Source organism: Solea solea, chromosome 18 (assembly GCF_958295425.1).
Source record: "Solea solea chromosome 18, fSolSol10.1, whole genome shotgun sequence".
Taxonomy (NCBI): domain Eukaryota; kingdom Metazoa; phylum Chordata; class Actinopteri; order Pleuronectiformes; family Soleidae; genus Solea; species Solea solea.
This window is the reverse complement of record NC_081151.1, coordinates 9,782,659-9,801,440: the sequence shown is the minus strand read 5'-3', so window position 1 is coordinate 9,801,440 and position 18,782 is coordinate 9,782,659. Positions and strand designations below refer to the sequence as shown.

Here is an 18,782-nt window from a genome sequence, read left to right as displayed (position 1 = left end):
CCATACAGATTTGCTTCATCCCAGTTTAATCATCAACTATTTGTAACGCAATCCCACCATACATCCCAACAGGCTTTTGCTGCCACTTGAGAATTTGTGGTTGGCTTAGAGTCTTCATCACTTCCCCCCCCGACAGGCTCGAAAAAGTATTCAATCAAATGTCGAGATAAAGTCGGTTTGTAAGGTTAAGTACGTCAGCTCAGGTTCCTGAGGGCCTTCGTTCAAAAAGGGAGAAATGACTTTTGATAAGGTTTTTAGATTCTAAAGCAGTGCAACAACAGTCATACTTAGTGCTCCATTAAAAGCTCAGAGTGGGCAGGAAAATAAGTCTTTACATATAAACCCATTCAATTTGTAACACTGTGAATGTGTCGTCTTCTCGCCGCACACACTGGTGATGTCAATCAGATAAGAAGTGAGCTCTGAACCGAAATCCATGAGACACAAGGGTTCGTCTAGAGACACCAGTTGGCTGACGAGTCACCATTTTTATCATGTGGAGAAAGGCCCAAGTACAAAGACATGCACTTCTTCTCTTCTTTTATCTTTATCTGTACGTTCTGAGTTACACTGAAGGATCTGTACCCGCGTATGTGCCAGCCACCATGCAGGCGTTACAGCAAAAACAAAATACCAACAATACAAATCAAAGAAATAGGCCAAATTTGTTTTTGGAGAAAAAAACCCGCCGAATTGAGTACATTAATCCAATGTTTTAATCGCTTTTCTATTTTTTTTTTTATGTTTAATGGAGAAAATGTGAACATGTGATTCTTCTGGTAATCAAATCAAGTTCACTATTTGGCAAATGACCAGTGAAATGTACATAGTATGTGCTGAAACAGATAGGGCATTGTCGTAAAACATGTTTGTCGCATAACAGGGACGTGCGGTGAGGTTCATGACATCATGAGATCCTCTGGAGTCGGATTTACAAATATATAAACCCAAAATAGAAGCTTATATTTAAATTTTGACCTGAAGCTTTTTATTATGCTTTAATTGACAATACAATAGCAAGAAAATCAAAATAACATTTATTAATATAAGGTCAAATTTTTTAATTTATAGAACGGTCAAGTGGACAAATGGATTTTCTTTTATGATTGTTAGTATTTTTAGTTGACCGCACGTCACTGGCGCACACAGATCGGGCACTGACACACTCCTCCGCTCAACCCTTTCTTTCCCACGCGAGTCCAGAAACTACGGTGGCCCTTGCACACCATGTCTTATACCTGGTTCACATAGTAAGGCTATGGCTGTGGCTAGAACAACCCTAGAGTACATATGAGAGGCTTATTCAAACACTTTCTACCCATACGCACTCATAAAACCCACACACTGGCCCTTTAATGTGCAACTATCCTGTCATGTCATTGATTCACTTTCACTTCAAATACCACTTCCAACAAAAACAGCATTTAATAAAGTATATTCTGCCTTTTTTTTTAATTACAATTGAAGTCACGTGCGTGTGCTTATCACAGGTAACTGGAGCACGTGCACAGGTAGCCAGGTTTACTTGAAATACGGGTGCATGTGTGTTATTGCTTTACCTGCCACGAGCATTTTGTCCTGCCTCCCTCTCAGAGAGCGCTCTCTGCTCACCACCTGCTGACAGACACCTGCCATCGAGCGCGCGGACGCGGACACGGGACGGAGTCAACGTGTGTTTGTGAGTGAACTGTGGAAATGTCACGCGGGACGCCTCCATTATCGCGGCACGCTGTTGCGTACTTTAAACAGCGGGGGCTGGGAGACGCAGGAGGGGAGGGAGGGAGAGGAGGAAGAGGAGGGACGGCGGCGAAAACGCCATCAATATGAATATTCATCGTGCGTGGGCAACGCCGTGCGCTGCATATTAACTAGTCAAGGGGTTAATATGACTTTGGCACAAAAGCCTACAGTGCGCCGTGTGCGGGAACGAAATTAAATTTAAATAAATATCCACGCCGTTCAGCATGCAAATGAGCTCTGCCAATTACTGGCGCTCACTCTGTGGGAGGAGCCACGGGTGGATGAGGTCAGAGTGTATGGACTGTATATATGGATGGGCAGGTTTCCCTTTGTGGTGCGTTTTACGTCAAGGAATGTGTGTCAGGGTTTAATCTACTGGCTTAATATTCTGCCCTAATCCTGTGGCCTGCGTGGTTTACCGGGCCTTCCTTCTTTAAATAACAACAGGTGTTGAGATGACGGTGCAGACTTATGGAGTTAGATTTGTGTCAATATTTTCAAACAACACTTTTCAGGAAGCAAAAGAAATATCGATTCAATCACTCACACAAATATTGTATTTTATTGTTTGAAAATACACTTTTCACTGTTCTTTGCGTGTGTTTTTTTTGTTTGTGGGCGGGCCTTAGCTCAATGGACAGGAAGTCGTCACAGGCTTTGAGTCACAGGCTTTGAATCGCTGTCCGTCTGGAACTCGTTCCCCATCGACGTCCGACAAAATAATTGTAAATATCTAACGTTTGTCAGAGTACAAACATTCAATACTTTACTTTACTTTACTGTCGCTCCAAAACTCCAGCCCACAAACAGAACAATGCGGGGCATATATTTGAATGATTAAATCGATTTTTTTTTTTTTGGAATTTGTGAAAATTTCACATTATGATTAGAATGGAATTATAATGAGAAAATACTGTATTTTTTCCACTTCCAGATACCTCTGACTAAGTGTTTTGTCCCTTTTGTAGATCCACAGTGATCTGTAAGTTTTAATGCACATGTTTAAATGTTAAAACTGTTGAAATTGCACTTATTTTTCCTCAAGGAATTTCAGGTGGTTTATAATGTTTTGTAAAAAAGGTACTTCATAGAATGTAAAACAAAGGGAACAATTTTGAGTCCTTGTTGTTAACAGGGTTTTAGGCTATTATTTCATTGTCTGTGACACCCCTGTGATAAAGCATTACCCGATGACAGAAAATGAAAGAGTATTAAAGTGTATCTGATGTGGGATACCAAACTGAAGTGACACAGGTCTGATTTAGAAATCATCATTGATGACTGGATTGAAGACAGAAAAGTCTAAAGGTAACCCAACAACAGCGAGATAGAAACGTGGTTAATACCTGAGTGTGCATGAGCATCAAAAACTGGACACATTTACAAATTGCGAGCGATGTAAAAGCCATTAAAAAAACAATGGCTTGCACTATGAACAAATTAATTCCTTGATTTAATAAACCGTTTACGTCATTTTGGCCCCGGCTTCTCCGGCGTGAGGATTTGCTGCTTTTGTTTAAATGGAGTGTGTTTGGCTTCAGGACTGTTCAGGACTGGAAAAACAAAAGAAAAGAAACATGGCATTTTAAGATGTCACTGTGGCCTTTTCCTCTATTTTCCTTATGCTTTATATACCAAATAATAATAATAAAGTGAATCATTAGCTGCAGCCATAGGCAAGAGTCACCAAGAGAGACCCATTAGACGACACGCAGGACACCACAGGAAAAGAACGTCCGTGTTTGAAATGTCACTTTCTGTTTGATTCTCTGTCTAATTACACCAGGAATCGGAATCCAAAACAAGGAGAGGTCACTCCTAACTGATTTCACTGCACACTGTGTGTTGTGATCGTAATGAGGATGATTTTTTAAGTGTGGGAACTTTCTGTGTATCCTTTGAAGCGACCAATCCACCACTAACAAAGGCTCCCAGGCATTGTTCCTATATCCTCTACACCAGAATAACATCACACCATGCTGCAACCCCCCCCCCCCCCCTCTCTCTCTCTTTTCCCTTCCTTTCTCTTCCTCTCTCTCTCTCTCTCTTATCTGCTGAGGAAATGAAGCTCAATCACCTGCAGAGGAGCTGAGGATGGCACATGGGACTTTGCAATGCAAATGACGGGTGATTACCCCGAAAGCTAGGAGAGGGGAAGCACATGGAAGAAAATAGAGCCAGCAGAGAGAGAGAGAGAGAGAGAGAGAGATGAACTGAACACTGGGTTCACATGCCTGTTGATGCAGGAGGATTTTGGGATGCGTGTGAAGATAGGAGGAGGGAGAAGGGAGAGGGGAGGAGGGGAAAATGAAGGTGATGTGAGCCAAAAGGGATGGATGGGAAGCAGCCACGTACACGCTTGTTAAAAAGATCACTAAATGAAAGTACATGTGCATCTCTCCGCTGTGATGGAGGGAACAACTAAATCCACTTTTAATTCCGATGGATGTTTTTTGGTGAATAACATCAGTGTCTTTGCATGAGTGCAGAGTGTGTGTGTGTGTGTGTGCGTGCGTCGGTCCAATGCTCGTGTTTGTTAAGTAGTGTGTCCACCATTGTGTGTGTGTGTACTCTCTAATGGGCACTCGTGTAAGTAGTGTGTGTGTGTGTGTGTGTGTGTGCGTAGTGGGTAATTGCATACAGTTTGATCGCGTGTGTGTGTGTGTAAGATTTGTACCGGAGGATCCAGCGAGTCCGCCGGCTCGCAGCTGTTTAACCGTCAGCAAACGAGAGCACAGAGATGTGCAGATGTGAGCGAGTATCAAAGAGATTATGAAATTACCTGGAATTAAACAGTAAGTAATTCTACCGCAGAAACACTGCACTTTCAACCCTCATACGTGGTTATGAGACACATTTAATAGGATTTGAACTGAATAAGCCACTCCGAATAGGAATCTAGCACTTGTTTGTTTGTTTACTGGTGTGTTTGTGATAGATACTACCAAGCAGTAATGAGAGTCGCGAGTACCTTGCACCTCAACTCAATAGCTGCCTCTGATTAACATCTGAGCGGAACAGGAGCCAGCCAACCAGAAAACAGTTTGGGCGATTTAGTGTAATTGTGGCTTAGCTAAAGTCTCACTTTGCCTAATTAGAATAATAAATCATGCCGCCTCGTTGTTTTCCAAGGGTCCTCCATCGTTCCGACGGAGCAGGTGGGATTGTGGGATGGTGTGAAAAAAACAAAGGGTCTGATTGCTCGGCTGAAGCTGCAGTCAGTTAAAAGCAATGTGGCGCTCTCTCCGGGGGATTCATAATCAAAACCGAGCTGTATCAATTCACGGATCGGAGTGGGGGGGGGAAGCCAACTTGACAAATTTCGATTCATACACGGGGCCCGCGCTTGACTTCACTTGACACAAATCGGTCGGGGGTTTCTTTGAATGACGTGAGGAAACTAAATGGTGGGTAATTCTCCAAGATGGTTGGAGTTGCATTTGAGGTGACCTTGCAACTTATCGCCCCCCCCTCTCTCTCTCTCGCGCTGTAAACTTTCCTGACATCAAATACAAAATCAATAGCAACACGTGTACAAAGAATTCAGTTGTGATGGTTAACGAATCTCAGCATTCCAGAGCTCAAGACGAGATCTTTAAATGTCGCGTTATCTCCGATCAATCAAAGAGATATTGCTTCAAAGCAAAATAAAGTGGGGTACTGTGGCTGATATATAGTTAAAAAAAGAACCCCAGTTATGATAGATAAATGTGGATTTTTTGAAGGAGGAGGCACTTCTGTCTGCAGTAATTACAAATTCAATGATCTCCTGTCTCGGCAGCTTTGTCTTTCGCGTCCTACTTCTCATTTCTCTGAGCCCGTTCTCAGACGGAACGCGTCTCTCCTTCTGAGCAGAGTTTTTTTGTTTGTTGTCGTTGTCGTCACATGTCACTGTGGTGTGACTCTCTCTTTCGCTCTCTTCAGAGCCGCTCAAACTCTGATTTTATTGTGAGTTTTTCCCCCCCGATATGTTATTAAAATAATAAGATTTAATTTGTGCAGTGATTTTTGGATCATTGTGAATTGTTGGTAGCCTGTAAGTGGTGCTCGCGGCGTAAATCTCGAGGGTGCTTGTGACTAAAGGGCTTTATACTGTATTGCAGGGATTGTTAGAGAACTATATTTTAAATATTCATCATGAGTCGGAGGAGAAGCGCCGCTATGCGTGGATCCTTTCTCTCTTCTGGATCCTTACTTGTGCACGTCTGATTTCATTGGTGTAAGTTTGTTCCTTTAAGGAAACAAATGTTTGGATTACTTCATTTGATCTATTTCTGTGATACATTTTACATCATTTATCTAAAAAAACAACAACTGTAAATAAGTGCACATGTGTTGGAGGATATGATCCGTGCCCATTGCTCTGCTGCAACGTTACTGTGCATTTCATGCAAACCGATCTAAACTCATGCCCTTTTTTTGTCACACATCATACAGAACCAGATCAGACACATGAATTAAACAGATTCCACCCCCCCACCCACACTTTTTTCCCCTCCCCTTCTTACCAAATCATTCCGAATAGGAGGTAAACTGTGGATACTTTTGATATTTCCGGCTGCTATTTAAAAGATGCAGCCCGTGCTAAGAGGGGCTAGACTAAGCCACTCTTGCCCTACATACAGCCTAAACAGCAGATTACCGAGTGTCCCTCTAATCCCATGCACCAGGGCATGTGCCACTGTCAACATGCAGCAACCACCCAATCACCCTGCAGCCACTGTCACAAATCTTCTCTGTGTTTTTTTTTTTTTTTTCGGTCACCCATTTTGGTTTTTCGGCTTTCAGTTCTATCCCAACAAAGAACGCTGGAAGCTGAGATATTGAAATACGTCATTACAATCGCTTATCTTTACCCCCCCTCTTCTATGTCTTCCCTAGCAACACTCTGTCCCATCCCCCCCCACCAATCCTCTCCCCGTTTTAACCTCCTCATGACCACCTGGCATGGGATAGCTTCCTATAGTCCCTCAGCCTCACCTAAACCACCAGGCCTGAGATTAGGGTTAATCTGGACCTTGTGTCATCCTGTATCTATCCACCACCCTGACAGCCCTATTCTTTCCTCCCTCCCTCCTTCCTCTTCACCAAAGAGGCTTTGGTCTAAAATCCTTTATTGGGAACCCCCCCCCCCCCCCACTCCCTTTGCTGTATCTCTCCGTCTGCTGCCAAGTGCAACTTTTTCTCCCCGTGCCACATTTGCAGCCAATCCTCAAACAGATACCGGTAGAACCTGTCCTCAAGCTATGTCGGTTATGGGATGTTAAGTGAGGCATTGTTTCCCCCCCCCCCCTCAGAATAAATTTGGATTCAGGAAAGTATTGTTGAATTTTTACGCATGAGCGTGCAGGAATACGCGACTATACATAGAAACGGTGCACATGTGCGATCTGAGGACTTGCTGTAAAAGCGTATATACGTGCGCATCCTTTTGTTCACGTCCACAATAGTTAGCTCTGTTCTACTTGACGTGGGGGGGGGGGGGGGAGGATTGAGATGTGGTTCAAAAGGATTCATCCTTCACTCCACTGTCCTAATCACCCAACCCCGAGTACATTTATCCAGCTGCGTGCTCAACCATACCTCTCACCCCGAGGACAGAGTGAAAGCATGGAGGGCCCGAGCTGCATGAAGACCACAATGGTGCAGAGAGCAAAGATGCGAAGAGAATGAAGACAAAAAAATAACAAAAACAAAGATACAAAGCGCTAAAGCCCCATCTCGTTTTTTTTTTTTTTGTCTCTGGAAATAAATGGCAAATTCTCCCTGAAGCAAACGTGTCCTTTTTAAGTCGAAAAGCCAGGGGAAAGAAAGCACTCGCCGCACAGAAAGTGGTAGAACGGGAAGTAAGGAGTCGGGAGGGCGACATGAGATGTAGGCCAATAAAGTATGGAACAGTAGTGTGCAGAGAGAGACCCTTGAGCATGAGAAACTGCAAACATAGCACACGTTAATGAGAAAATGACCTGACGACAAGATGCTGATCTTATAATCTTCATGTCAAATTCCTCGTGTGATCATTTGCTGAGCACATTTAATGCGGTAAAAGTTGTATAATAATTATTTATAGGACTTATACACACAACATATACACACACAGACTACACGAACCGCGGGTACACAGCGCGAACCTGACGGCGTTATTGCTTATGCAGCGGTCCTTAATGCATGGAAGTAGGATGGGGTGCTAAGGGTCTGTAGAGTCCTTGATGCAGGAGTGACTGGTGTGGAGTGAGAAAGCCTGATTAAAGGGGAAGATGCAACAGAACATGCTGAGAGAGGGGGGGGGGGGGGGGGAGAGAGACGCAGAGTGAGCGAGGGAAGAAACGGAGAGCGTTCAAAGTGGCCGTGCGAGAGTGCAACACGTCCACAGAGAGCACCAAAAAAAAAGGAGAGCGAGCGATGTAGTTAATGGATGTAAATTAATTGCTGTCATGTGGATTCTGATCCCAATAAATCAGGGTCAGTGTGGTCTCCAGTGCCATCTCTGCAGGAGGAAGAGGAGGGATGGAGCTTTGATCTGGTAGAGGCACGCTGGCACGGCACACGGACACAAGCGCGCGCGCCACGCACCGCTGTTCTGATGCAATAACGCAGGCAAATATAAGAGGAGAAGGACATATAGATATGTGATCAGGTGTGAAAAGGTTGCGTTAAGTATGAAATTATATGTAAATAAATGCACAGGGAAGTTATTTTGTATCTATAAAAATAACTGCAACTCTCTCCACACATGCCGCCGTATAACCGGCCTACATTTTGTGTTTTGGGATCGGGTGAGCTGTGCTGTGCTGTGCTGTGCTGTGCCGCGAGGTTCCTTTCATCATGAAAAGAAAAAAAAAAATACACCTCAAATGAAAACAGGATACTGATGCCAACTAATGCAGACCAAACTGGGTTATAAATGCAATGTGGTCCAATGAATTAGCCACGCTTATTACTGAAAATTACCACTGCGCTTTCTGCTTAACTAGGCTGCAAAATTGATTTACCTTATTTCCCCCAGTCTATGACCACCACAAAGACATCCTGTTATCACGAGGGCTGTGAGCATTATTGCACGTGTTAATCAGAAAATATGTGAACCATGTATTTTAATTACAAATCACACAATGGCAAAAAAAAAAACACAAAAGAGAAAAAATTCTAATGCATGCATTTGCCTACACATGAAGAGAAGCTGCAGCATCGCGGCCACACCAAATCATGATGGGGTGGGAAAGGAAAAAAAAAAAAAGGGGGGGGGGAACGTTTCCGTATGTCAAAAAACAAAAACAAACCAAGCGCATTGTATTCATTACTCTTTACAGCACATTATATACACCGTCTCCTCTTTGATACTGTATGCCCCAAAGCAAATCACTCGTGTTCAAACACTAATATCTGAACACAAGAGAAATGGTGCAAAATGGGAAGTAGGTCACATTACAATTTATTTGACAAAAAGGGAGGGGGTGGGGGGGAACTGGGGCATGGTGTATGCAGAGGCAGCAGCAAAAAAAGGGGAATGTTTTTGGAAACACGGAGCAGACAGACACTGTGCAGTTTGCACGTATATATGTGTGTGAGATTCTGAAATTAAATGTGAACGCGTGTTTGACCCGGAAGTACGCGCAGTGAAGACCGATTGGAGAAGTGACTGGTCGGCGCAGAAACGGGTTATATCATGACACACTGTTATAATCACGTGCATTTAAGGAAAAGAAAGACCACACACGCGTGAAGCTGCAACCTCGTTCCTCACTCCTGTGAAATTGAAACTGATATTGCAGTCACTGGACCAAATCAGCACATCTGACACATGGAGCGTCAGCAGCATTGATCAGCTGTCAATGAACTACCCGGCTACCCCCCAACACACACACACACACACACACACACAATGCATCCCATTAACCTAAACATAAACCTTATACGTTGTAACTTGAACGCTATAAAACCAAAATATTCACATTTAAGAAACTGCAAAATCTTTAAATTATAAAAAAAAAACTACTTATCAATATCGTTTCCAATTAAAATAGTAATGGGTTAATAGTTGCGGGCAGACCTAGACCTCATTCTTAAGTCCTCATCATGAAGTTTAAATGATAAAGGCCTCATTATGGGGTCCAGCCCTTAAAAAGCCCTTTATATTTGTGAGGAGTCCTTGATTCCTGTGGATTATACCTTCTTTTCACAAAAGTATACGTACAAGTACACACACACACACAAATGTAAAGAACCAACTCTGACAGCACACGGACGCACACACACGCAGTTCAGCTTCCTCCCGATCGCACTTTAATCCTGTCATCGCTGAACATCGCGGTTGTGCGACTTGCAAGCACCTGAAGGCCATATACTGTACATATATATATATATATATATATATATATATATATATATATATATATATATATGTATATACGTGCTAAAAACTGTGCTAAATGTTACAGTTGTAACTGCTTCTCCTGCTCAGAGAGCCTTCACGTGTCTCCAGCTTCACCTACAGTGCCTGTGGACCACAGGTCGACAGAAAGTGTGATTTAAATGGAGCGTTCCTGGTATAAACATGATTCATTGCGATTCGGCTGATGCGGAGACGACGTTTCATCTAAACGGATTAGTTTCGTCACAGTTCGCCGGCGCGCAATGAAAGTTCCTTTTGTCACATTATAGAACAAAAGGACATTTTTTCTTCTTCTTTTTTTTCTTTAAACTTTTAGAATTTGCAAATTAGAAAATGGATTCATTTCATTTACGTTAAAAAAACCTGTGCAGAATGAGGTGTATGTGACTCGGTGTCTCCTCCGAAACACAGTCTGAACTATCTGCGCAGACTGTGCGGAGGATCTGTAAAGCCACATTAACACATGAGAGAGGCTCTGGAGCACCAGCCTTTTCTAATGACTCGATAATCCGACCCAAATGCTGCCTGCTTGCTAATCTCTCCATCAGATTACCAAACTAGGGACGAGCACTGTCTATTTATCTCCGCCTGTCTCACTGTCCTCCTGCCTGTCTGACTCTCTAAGCCTCTCGCTTTGTATAACTCCTTGTTTCTGTCCCTTGTATTTCTCTGTATGATAAAAAAAAAAATACATATTCTGTGTGCTTGCCTCTCACTGATCTCCCTGGCTGCCTGCTGGTGGGGTTGCATGTTAACCCCCATACCCCCCCGTCCCCCGTCCCCCCACTCTCGTCCTCACATGTACAAGCTTTTTAAGATGGAGGACGGGGCACTATGGCATCAAAATGCAGTCGCACATCTCCTTCCTCTCTCTCTCTGTGCCCGCACAACAGGTCAACACACAATTTATTTTTGCTTCCATTGAAACAACACACTCACTGGTTGAATCCACCGCGCCACGCTCAGCCGTTTAAACCGTCCTCATGTCATGTAGACACATCCAAACTCAGCCATGTCTGATTCTATACATTGACTGCAGAGCCCCGCTGCAGTTTCACCGCCTGCGAGGCCTCGCAGAATGTCTCTTTGATTTTACAGAATTCACTCTGTCTTCTGCCTCTTTGTGTGTGTGTGCGCGCGCTTGTGCATCTGTGTCGTGTCCGTGTGTGTGTTGTGTGGACGGTGTCTCTTGTCCTTTATACTCGAGCTCAAACGGGGAAAAAAAAACTTTAGCTGTTCACAAAAACAACACTTTGACTGCTTGCTCTGAATTGTTCCTTACATGCACACCAGTTAAGAACAGAGAAATAACTGTTTTTTTTTCCATTCAAAAAGGACAATTCATCCTGTCATAGTGAGTAATTCTGCATGGTATTAAAAATACACATTTTATGGTTTCAATAAAAACACATAAGCTATTAATGCCTTTAAAATATCACACTATCAGGCTTTGATCATTAACCTATATTTAAAAAAAGAACACAGTGCTGCTCGTGCATGTTGCATCACCGCAGCAGCCAGTTCATTAATCCTAAACATTTTGTTTATTGTCTTATAAAAAAAACAAACAAAAAAAAAACAATTACAGCTCTGTTTTAAACACATGAAAAATATGCATTTGGAAAAAAACGTGCAGCGCCTGAGATAAAGTGTGTCACGGTGTTTTGGTAAAAGGGGGTAAAAAAAAAAGAAGGTAAAACTAAGACTGACAGTCAGTATAAGCAAAAAAAATATTGAATTCAATAGGATTAGTCAAAACAGGAAAAAAGAACTCATTCAGTATGGATCTCTCCCAGCACAGATATGACAGCTGTGGATGTCGACACATTTCAAAATAATGAGAGAGGTTAGGAGCAGGGATAGCGGCACGAGCTAAGTGGTGAAGTGAGGCGTGAGACGGGAAGAGCAATGGAAGGCTGAGGGGAGCAAGAGATGGGAGAGGAGTGTAAAAAAAAATGGAGTTGAGGTGGATTCATTGCTATAAGTGGACAAGTGTGCATGTGTGTGTGAGAGACAGAGAGAGGGAAGAGGAGAGAAGAGGAGAGGAGAAAAGAGAAGATAAGAGGAGAGGAGAAAAGAGAAGAGGAGAGGAGGGGACTTTACTGCAGTTGTCCATTTCCCGGGATCAGCTGATGGCTGTGGATGATGGAGCGGAGAGGGGTCAAGGGTCAGAGCCTTGCATTGTCAGCCTAGCCTTGCTCTCCTGTGGAGTTCCCTCCCTCTCACAGCCCCCCCCCCCCATCCATCACTCCATCCATCCATCCCTGATGCCTCACGCACATTTACATACATTTATCAACACTGAGCGTCGCAAGGGACGCCTGTGTGTGCGTGTGTGTGTGTGTGCGTGTTAGCCGCTGCAGTGTGTGCCGCCGCATTCACGCGCGCTCCCTGCAAAGTCATATTTGTCGTAAGCATTTCATACGGCGTTCAGGCGCCGGAGCGCGATTTATCATGTGCATCTTCATGAGTGTGTGTGCGAGTGAACATTTCTCAGTACGCGTGTGTGTGTGTGTGTAGGACAAGACAGGGCCTCCCATCCCCCCCCCAGCATTAGGCCTACCACCACCACCACCACCACCCCTACACACACACACACACACACATACACACCTCCCCCACTTTGCCTGTGTAATCCCTGCCAGCTGGCCCCGATGGCTAATCCCTCTGCACTGATCAGCTGGGCCACGCATCCAGTACGGGACAGGACAGGGACAGGGGCAGATAGGGGCGGGACGCTCTGTGTGTGTGTGTGTGCGGCTGTCAGGTGGGGGGTGGTGTCGACCAGAAAGCATAAATTGAAGCCCGTGCCTTCGCATCAGCGCAGTGTGTCTGTGTGCGAGGCAGTTGCCTGTTCACTCCTCATCCGCTCCATCCCTTATCTCTCTCCTTCTCCTCCTTCTCCCTCGGATCCTTATACATATATACCTTCCTGGCTTATATATGTATATTTTTCTTTATCTTGGGCTTTTTTTTTTGTGTCTTCCTTTTGTCTTGAGCAGATCCAAATGGATTTTTCTAATGATGGTGCCTGGGTAGAATTTAGCTGAGTTTTTTTTTTTTTTGTTCCTGCTACCCTCCCTCCTCTTTCCCCTGACTGCATGCGTGACACCTGCCTGCTTCCCATCCCTTCTACTCCCCACCACTCCCCCCGTGTGCCTGCTCACCCTGATCTTCCCAACCCACAAGGACCTTCACAGGATGGAGCTGCGCAGATACAGCAGAGACAACTACAACTACAGCGGCAACAATAACAAAACCAGGACCGAGGACCCGACGGGAGGAAATACTCTGCAGCTCACTCAGTTTTTTTTTAACTCGTCTTTAGAGAGGAAGGATGTATTTGGTATAGAAATAAAGGAGAGTGCGTCGATCAAGAGTTTAAAAGAGAGGGTTTTCAATGTTTCTCCTTAAACGTCCGCATGTAGTGTTTGATTATCAGCACGTTTGTCTAGCTCTTAGCCAGAGGACGCAGATTTGTTATTTAAATATAGTTTTCCAGTCTGTACATGGCTATATGTGCATGCGCAGGGTGCAGAGAGAGAGAGAGAGAAGTATAGAGAAGAGATGAGAGTAGGAGGGAGAGAGAGAGAGAGAGGGGGGGGGGGATGGGGGGTAAAGGAGGGATAACGACATAGCTTTACCAAACTGTAATGAAGAAGTGCTTGGTCTGGTTAAACTGTACCGAGCTCTTAACCAGGAGCGGCGGAGGCAGTGCTATGGGCGAGGATGAGGCGTAAGCGTCGCGCCGCTGCTGTGTGCGTGTACTCACAAAATACCTCGTCGTTATCCTTTGTTTTCCTCTGAGGGCGAAGATGGTCTGCAGGAATGGCAGTAATCAGGTAGCCGGGGCTGCTGCTCTCTTTAACATAGCTTTGCTCACTCCCTGTTTCTCTGTGCTGCCTTTTTAATGATGTGGCTGTACACTGTGTCTGTACACGCCGTCCCTTTAAGGTGTGAATGCCGTTTTTGATGATCACTAGATTTTTTTTCTTTGTTCATATTTTGTTGCTGGAAAGGTTTTTTTTTTTGTGTGTGTGTTGCACATCCTTTAAACGCATGCATGCAATCACAATGTCCTTGCTTTGTATGATATGTGTTGTTGCTTCTTCTTTTTTATTATTATTATTATTATTATTGTACTGTCTGTAAAGAAAACCTGTCTCCATTCCAAAGGGTGAGTGCATGTTGGTGTGGGCATTAGCATGCAATGTACTTTGACACGTGAAAGGACCGCATAGCCGCCTTCCAGTCCACAGGGAGGTGAGATCACAGGTGAGGAAGAGAGAGAGAGAGAGAGAAAGTCAAACAGGGATGGACTGGTAAAAGGAAAAAAGAAGATGTATTCATAACTGCCTGTAAATGAGAGTACGCGAGACAAACGCTGTGTAAGTGACAGAGAACGGGACATAATGTATTTGAAAGTTTGGGTTTGAGCTCTTTGTGTTCACAGTGGACCTTGATTTAATTTCAACACAATTAAGGCACGCGGTGAATGCCAAGAGAGAAGCCACAGTCTTCACTCACCTGAGAGACCGGCACAGAGCGGCTACAGGGCACAAACGCACAGCTCCCTTCGCTCCAAGCCTGCGAGATGATGTTCATCGACGTTCAGCCCGCGCAGTTAACAGAGTCTTGACCTCACACAAGGTGCAATAATGCATGTGAAAGAATGTATTATAAATGCAAGCAAGACAGAAACAAGAGAAGCGGCGTTCTATATGCATATACTGGTTTCTATAGCGTTAGAACAGACAGAACAGCCTACCAGTGCTGGTCCTGCAGCCAAATGGACAGAGGGATCACACCGGGGGATTTGCCATGTGGTGACGGAAGGCCACTTCAAAGGTCTGTGTGTTTACGCATGAGCGGACACTTGCCTGTCCTGAAGAAGATGGAGAAAAAAAACATAGGGTTAGAATGCTATAAGAGCAAGAAATCTTTATTAGATTCTGACACTGGGCCTTTTTTCTTTCAAATGGCAACATCTTCCCAAATTACTCACACCAACGCCGATGTATTCATTTTGCTTTTGCACTTTAGTTAGAAGTCTGTCTTTTCTGTGTCGCTATCACCTTTGTTTGTTTTTGTGCTGTAAAAAGAAAAAAAAGCCTCAATAAAGAAGTCATTTTGTGGACTATTTGTGCTATCTAGTATTTCTTTTAAAAGTAAAAAAAAAAAAAAAAAAGTAAAAAAAAAAAATGCCCAAAGCACATGAAGTAATTTAAATAATGAGCTTCATTTCTACGTGTATAATCACAGAGATGCATCAAATGATTCCAGCTGTAAATGGCTGCAGGCGACAGGGACGTGAGTTGACCTACATACTCACATGATGGAGGCAGAATATGAAAGAAAGAAAATCTAGATTTTTCTAAAGCTTCTTTGCCACATTTTATGTATTTATTTATTTATTTATTTACTTACTGCTGTGTGGACTAGACTGCATTGCCATTTGATTCTCAGCGTGTTTATACATCGTGGGAGAACAACATGAACCAAAGACAACGGTGCATTATAGATGAGCGGCGAGGACACGAGTGCACACAGTCTCTTCACGCCCTGCGTTTGTGTAAGTTTTGCAAACGCGGCGCGCTGACATTTAATTATGGCCTGTCGTCCTCACACAATGCAGAGAGCGCGGAGGGCAAGTGTGCCACATATGTCGAGACAGAGGTCATCAACTGCAGACTCCGGGGCCCCCCGCGCCTCTCCACACATTATGCGTCCTTTTTTCCTCTCCAAAACTCTCAATAGAATTGGGGACACTAGAAGAAACGAGGGGGTGATTCTCAATATGTCAACAGTGCGGGACCCCGTGGCGATGGGAGAGCAGGTGACCACATATAGACCGACCCCCCCACCCCATCCACCCCTCACCTCCTCGCCTCACATGATAAAAACATTCATCATCATGGCAGTCTTAATCCTTAACAGCCTGCATGTTTTATGCGCTGCCACTGCTTCCAGTTATGATGCAAAATAATGTCGTCCCGACAGGAGAGAGACTGGACATCTTATTGCCCATTAGTTGAAAATACACTACTTAAAAACAAGCATTTTGTATAAAATAACATTTATTTTATATTTATAGATATGGGCCTATGGTCCTGTTCCATTTCATTGGTTATGTTTTAGATAGTGGCAGAGAACAGAAGAAGAAATCTAATTTAGTCATGTAAATAGACTTGGGGTTGGCGACATGGCGAGGCGTCACTAAAGGAAGAAAGAGACGGATGCCTCATGGTAATTAGGGCAAATAAAGCAGAACCATGACCTCGCAGTTCAATGTATGAACCCATAAACACAACACTCTCTCTCTATATTTCCTCCTCGTCTAATGTAGGGTCACAGATCCTATAGCATCCATATCATGATATACATAAATAATGTTTTTGTTGGGCTTTAAATGAACAGAATAATTCAAATTGAGGCTGAATTACAAGGAATTGAGACCATTTTCAAGTCAAGAGATTTCTCCTCTGATCACTGGAGGACAACTTGTGTAGTTTCTACATCTCCTCCATACATTCAGCTCTATTCACGCCTCTTTTTTTTTTTTAACTCCCTCATCCTTCCTCCTCCTCCTCCTCTTTCTCCCCATGGTCCCATTTCCCTTTCTTCTCCTCCATCGTCTCAGTGCCTGTATCTGCCTCTCTTTTATGGCCGTTCATTTGCATCCAAGGAGGAGCTAAGAGGCGTCCCGAGAGACACGCGGATAAGGGTCACGGGAGATCCCCTCCAGGCAGCGTGTTTGCCACGCACCCACGACGCAGACACGACACGTGCCGTCGACCCCCCCTCGACTCCCGTCACTCAAACACACACACACACACACACACACACAGTTTATGTATAACCTACATAAACAAACAAACAAAAAAAAATCATATATTATTTTCCACTGCCCGTGTTTCAGAAATAACACAAGCCAAAAAATATAAATAAATAATAAAATAATACATGGACTGGTAAACAGGCCTAAATATTCAAACGGAGACAATTTGGTAAATGTCCCCTGAAGCCTCTCCACATTTGTCCCACTATATCCCACATAAAGCCTAATCTAATCTCAACAATACAGCACTACATAACACTAATAAACATTTTAAAACGTGTTTCTACCACTAATTTAAAAAAAATAAAATGAAAAAGATAAATCATTATTTGGAGCGATAAAGCAGGCTTGCTTTTTAAAATGCAAGATGTTGCATTTAACTGTCCAAGAAAGGACAGGGATCTTTCTGGTAGGTGTCCAATTATAATGAGCCAATTTAAACGTTTAGGCCTTTTTCCTGTAACCGTAATAATCCACATTTAGCAATCTAATCTCAATATAATCCAGAACCACACAACACTAACCATGAATTTAATTCAAAAATAAATAACTAGATCTGATGAAGATTGTCAACCATTCCGGTGATGACATGAACACATCCGCAGGCAAATGAAACACAAATATTATGTATAACCATAGAAATTAAATCTCGATTTAAGCACAACCATTTAGAATTAAATAAAATGTCTACCAGTACCAGTTTGAAAACAAAGCAAATTAAAAAAAATATAAATCAAACCTTTTCCAACATCTTTTAACATTAAGACAATTTGGCATCCTAAATGAGATGTACGCTGCCAGGGATCGACACCAAATGTTACAAAACAATCCACATTCTCAGGCCTATTATTTTAAATCAATTTGAGGTTACAGTCCAAAATGATTTTTGATTACTTGACTAAATTCATGGCTAAAACTGCAACCGACAACATAAACCCGTCGACCTCAAAAGAGGACGCCAGTGTATTCTGTCAAGTATGGAGTATACAGGCTAAGTGAGGCTCTGGCTCCCCCTTGTGGCGGCTGCGTTAAAGGCCACTTTGACGAGAGAAAATGGCGGATTACATTCAAATAAATTAAATAAAACACAACAAACCGGTGCCCGTTTACCAGTCGTTTACACAAACGCAGGTTAGCATTTTTCGACAACTTTAACACATATAACCACGTCAAACGGCTCTGGTGGTTACGGTTTATCAAGTTTATAAAAACGCTTACCTGTAATGCACGAACCGAGCGGAACTCAACTTAAATGAACCTTAATTGGTTCCCAGCGTCGACTACGTAAAGATAAAAACTTATTGCGCATATTTTAATAGCAGTGACATTACCTAGACATGAATGAAATAGAGCATAATTAACGCATTACGCTGAGGGAAAAAGGTACAACCATAGCGTGAGAAAGTATTACCGAACAAGGAAACGGTCCACCCACGTGACTTGGCACTGCTAATGAGGAAAAGCCACACATGACTTTTGTGGAGCATCTTTATTATGCCACAAATGAAACCCAGTAGTTCTGAAAGAGGACCTAGCGTTTTGGGTTGTTTTTTTTTTATACTCACCAACAATGACATTCTTAGAATGGTGGAAGCTGCTTGTGATATAATTATGGTTGGCTGAGCAGACAGACACACAAAGACAGTGCGAGGACAAGGTGGGTTTGGAAAGTTAAGAGGGAAAATTTCTCCGTGTTGAAAGTCAGGATGGGTGAAGTATGAAAGCGAGCAGAAAAAAAACATTCATATAGCCATCAAAGAATAGACAAAAGTATGCACGCACACACACACACAGAGAGAGAGAGAGACAGAA

General features: G+C 43.3%; 1 protein-coding gene across 3 annotated transcripts in view; it reads right to left on the bottom strand.

Moving 5' to 3' along the window:
* The window catches only part of msrab (methionine sulfoxide reductase Ab), a 45,638-nt gene extending 30,350 nt beyond the window's left edge, over positions 1–15,288 (bottom strand). For 2 of the 3 annotated variants that reach the window (XM_058614486.1, XM_058614487.1), the window contains exon 1: positions 1,560–1,774. In XM_058614486.1, the coding sequence (XP_058470469.1) occupies positions 1,560–1,635 (76 nt within the window). In that variant the 5' untranslated portion in view covers positions 1,636–1,774. Of the gene's footprint in view, positions 1–1,559; positions 1,775–14,659 lie in introns of those variants that run through there. The other variant, XM_058614488.1, reaches the window with a different exon arrangement.
* Between the last annotated feature and the right edge of the window lie 3,494 nt (positions 15,289–18,782).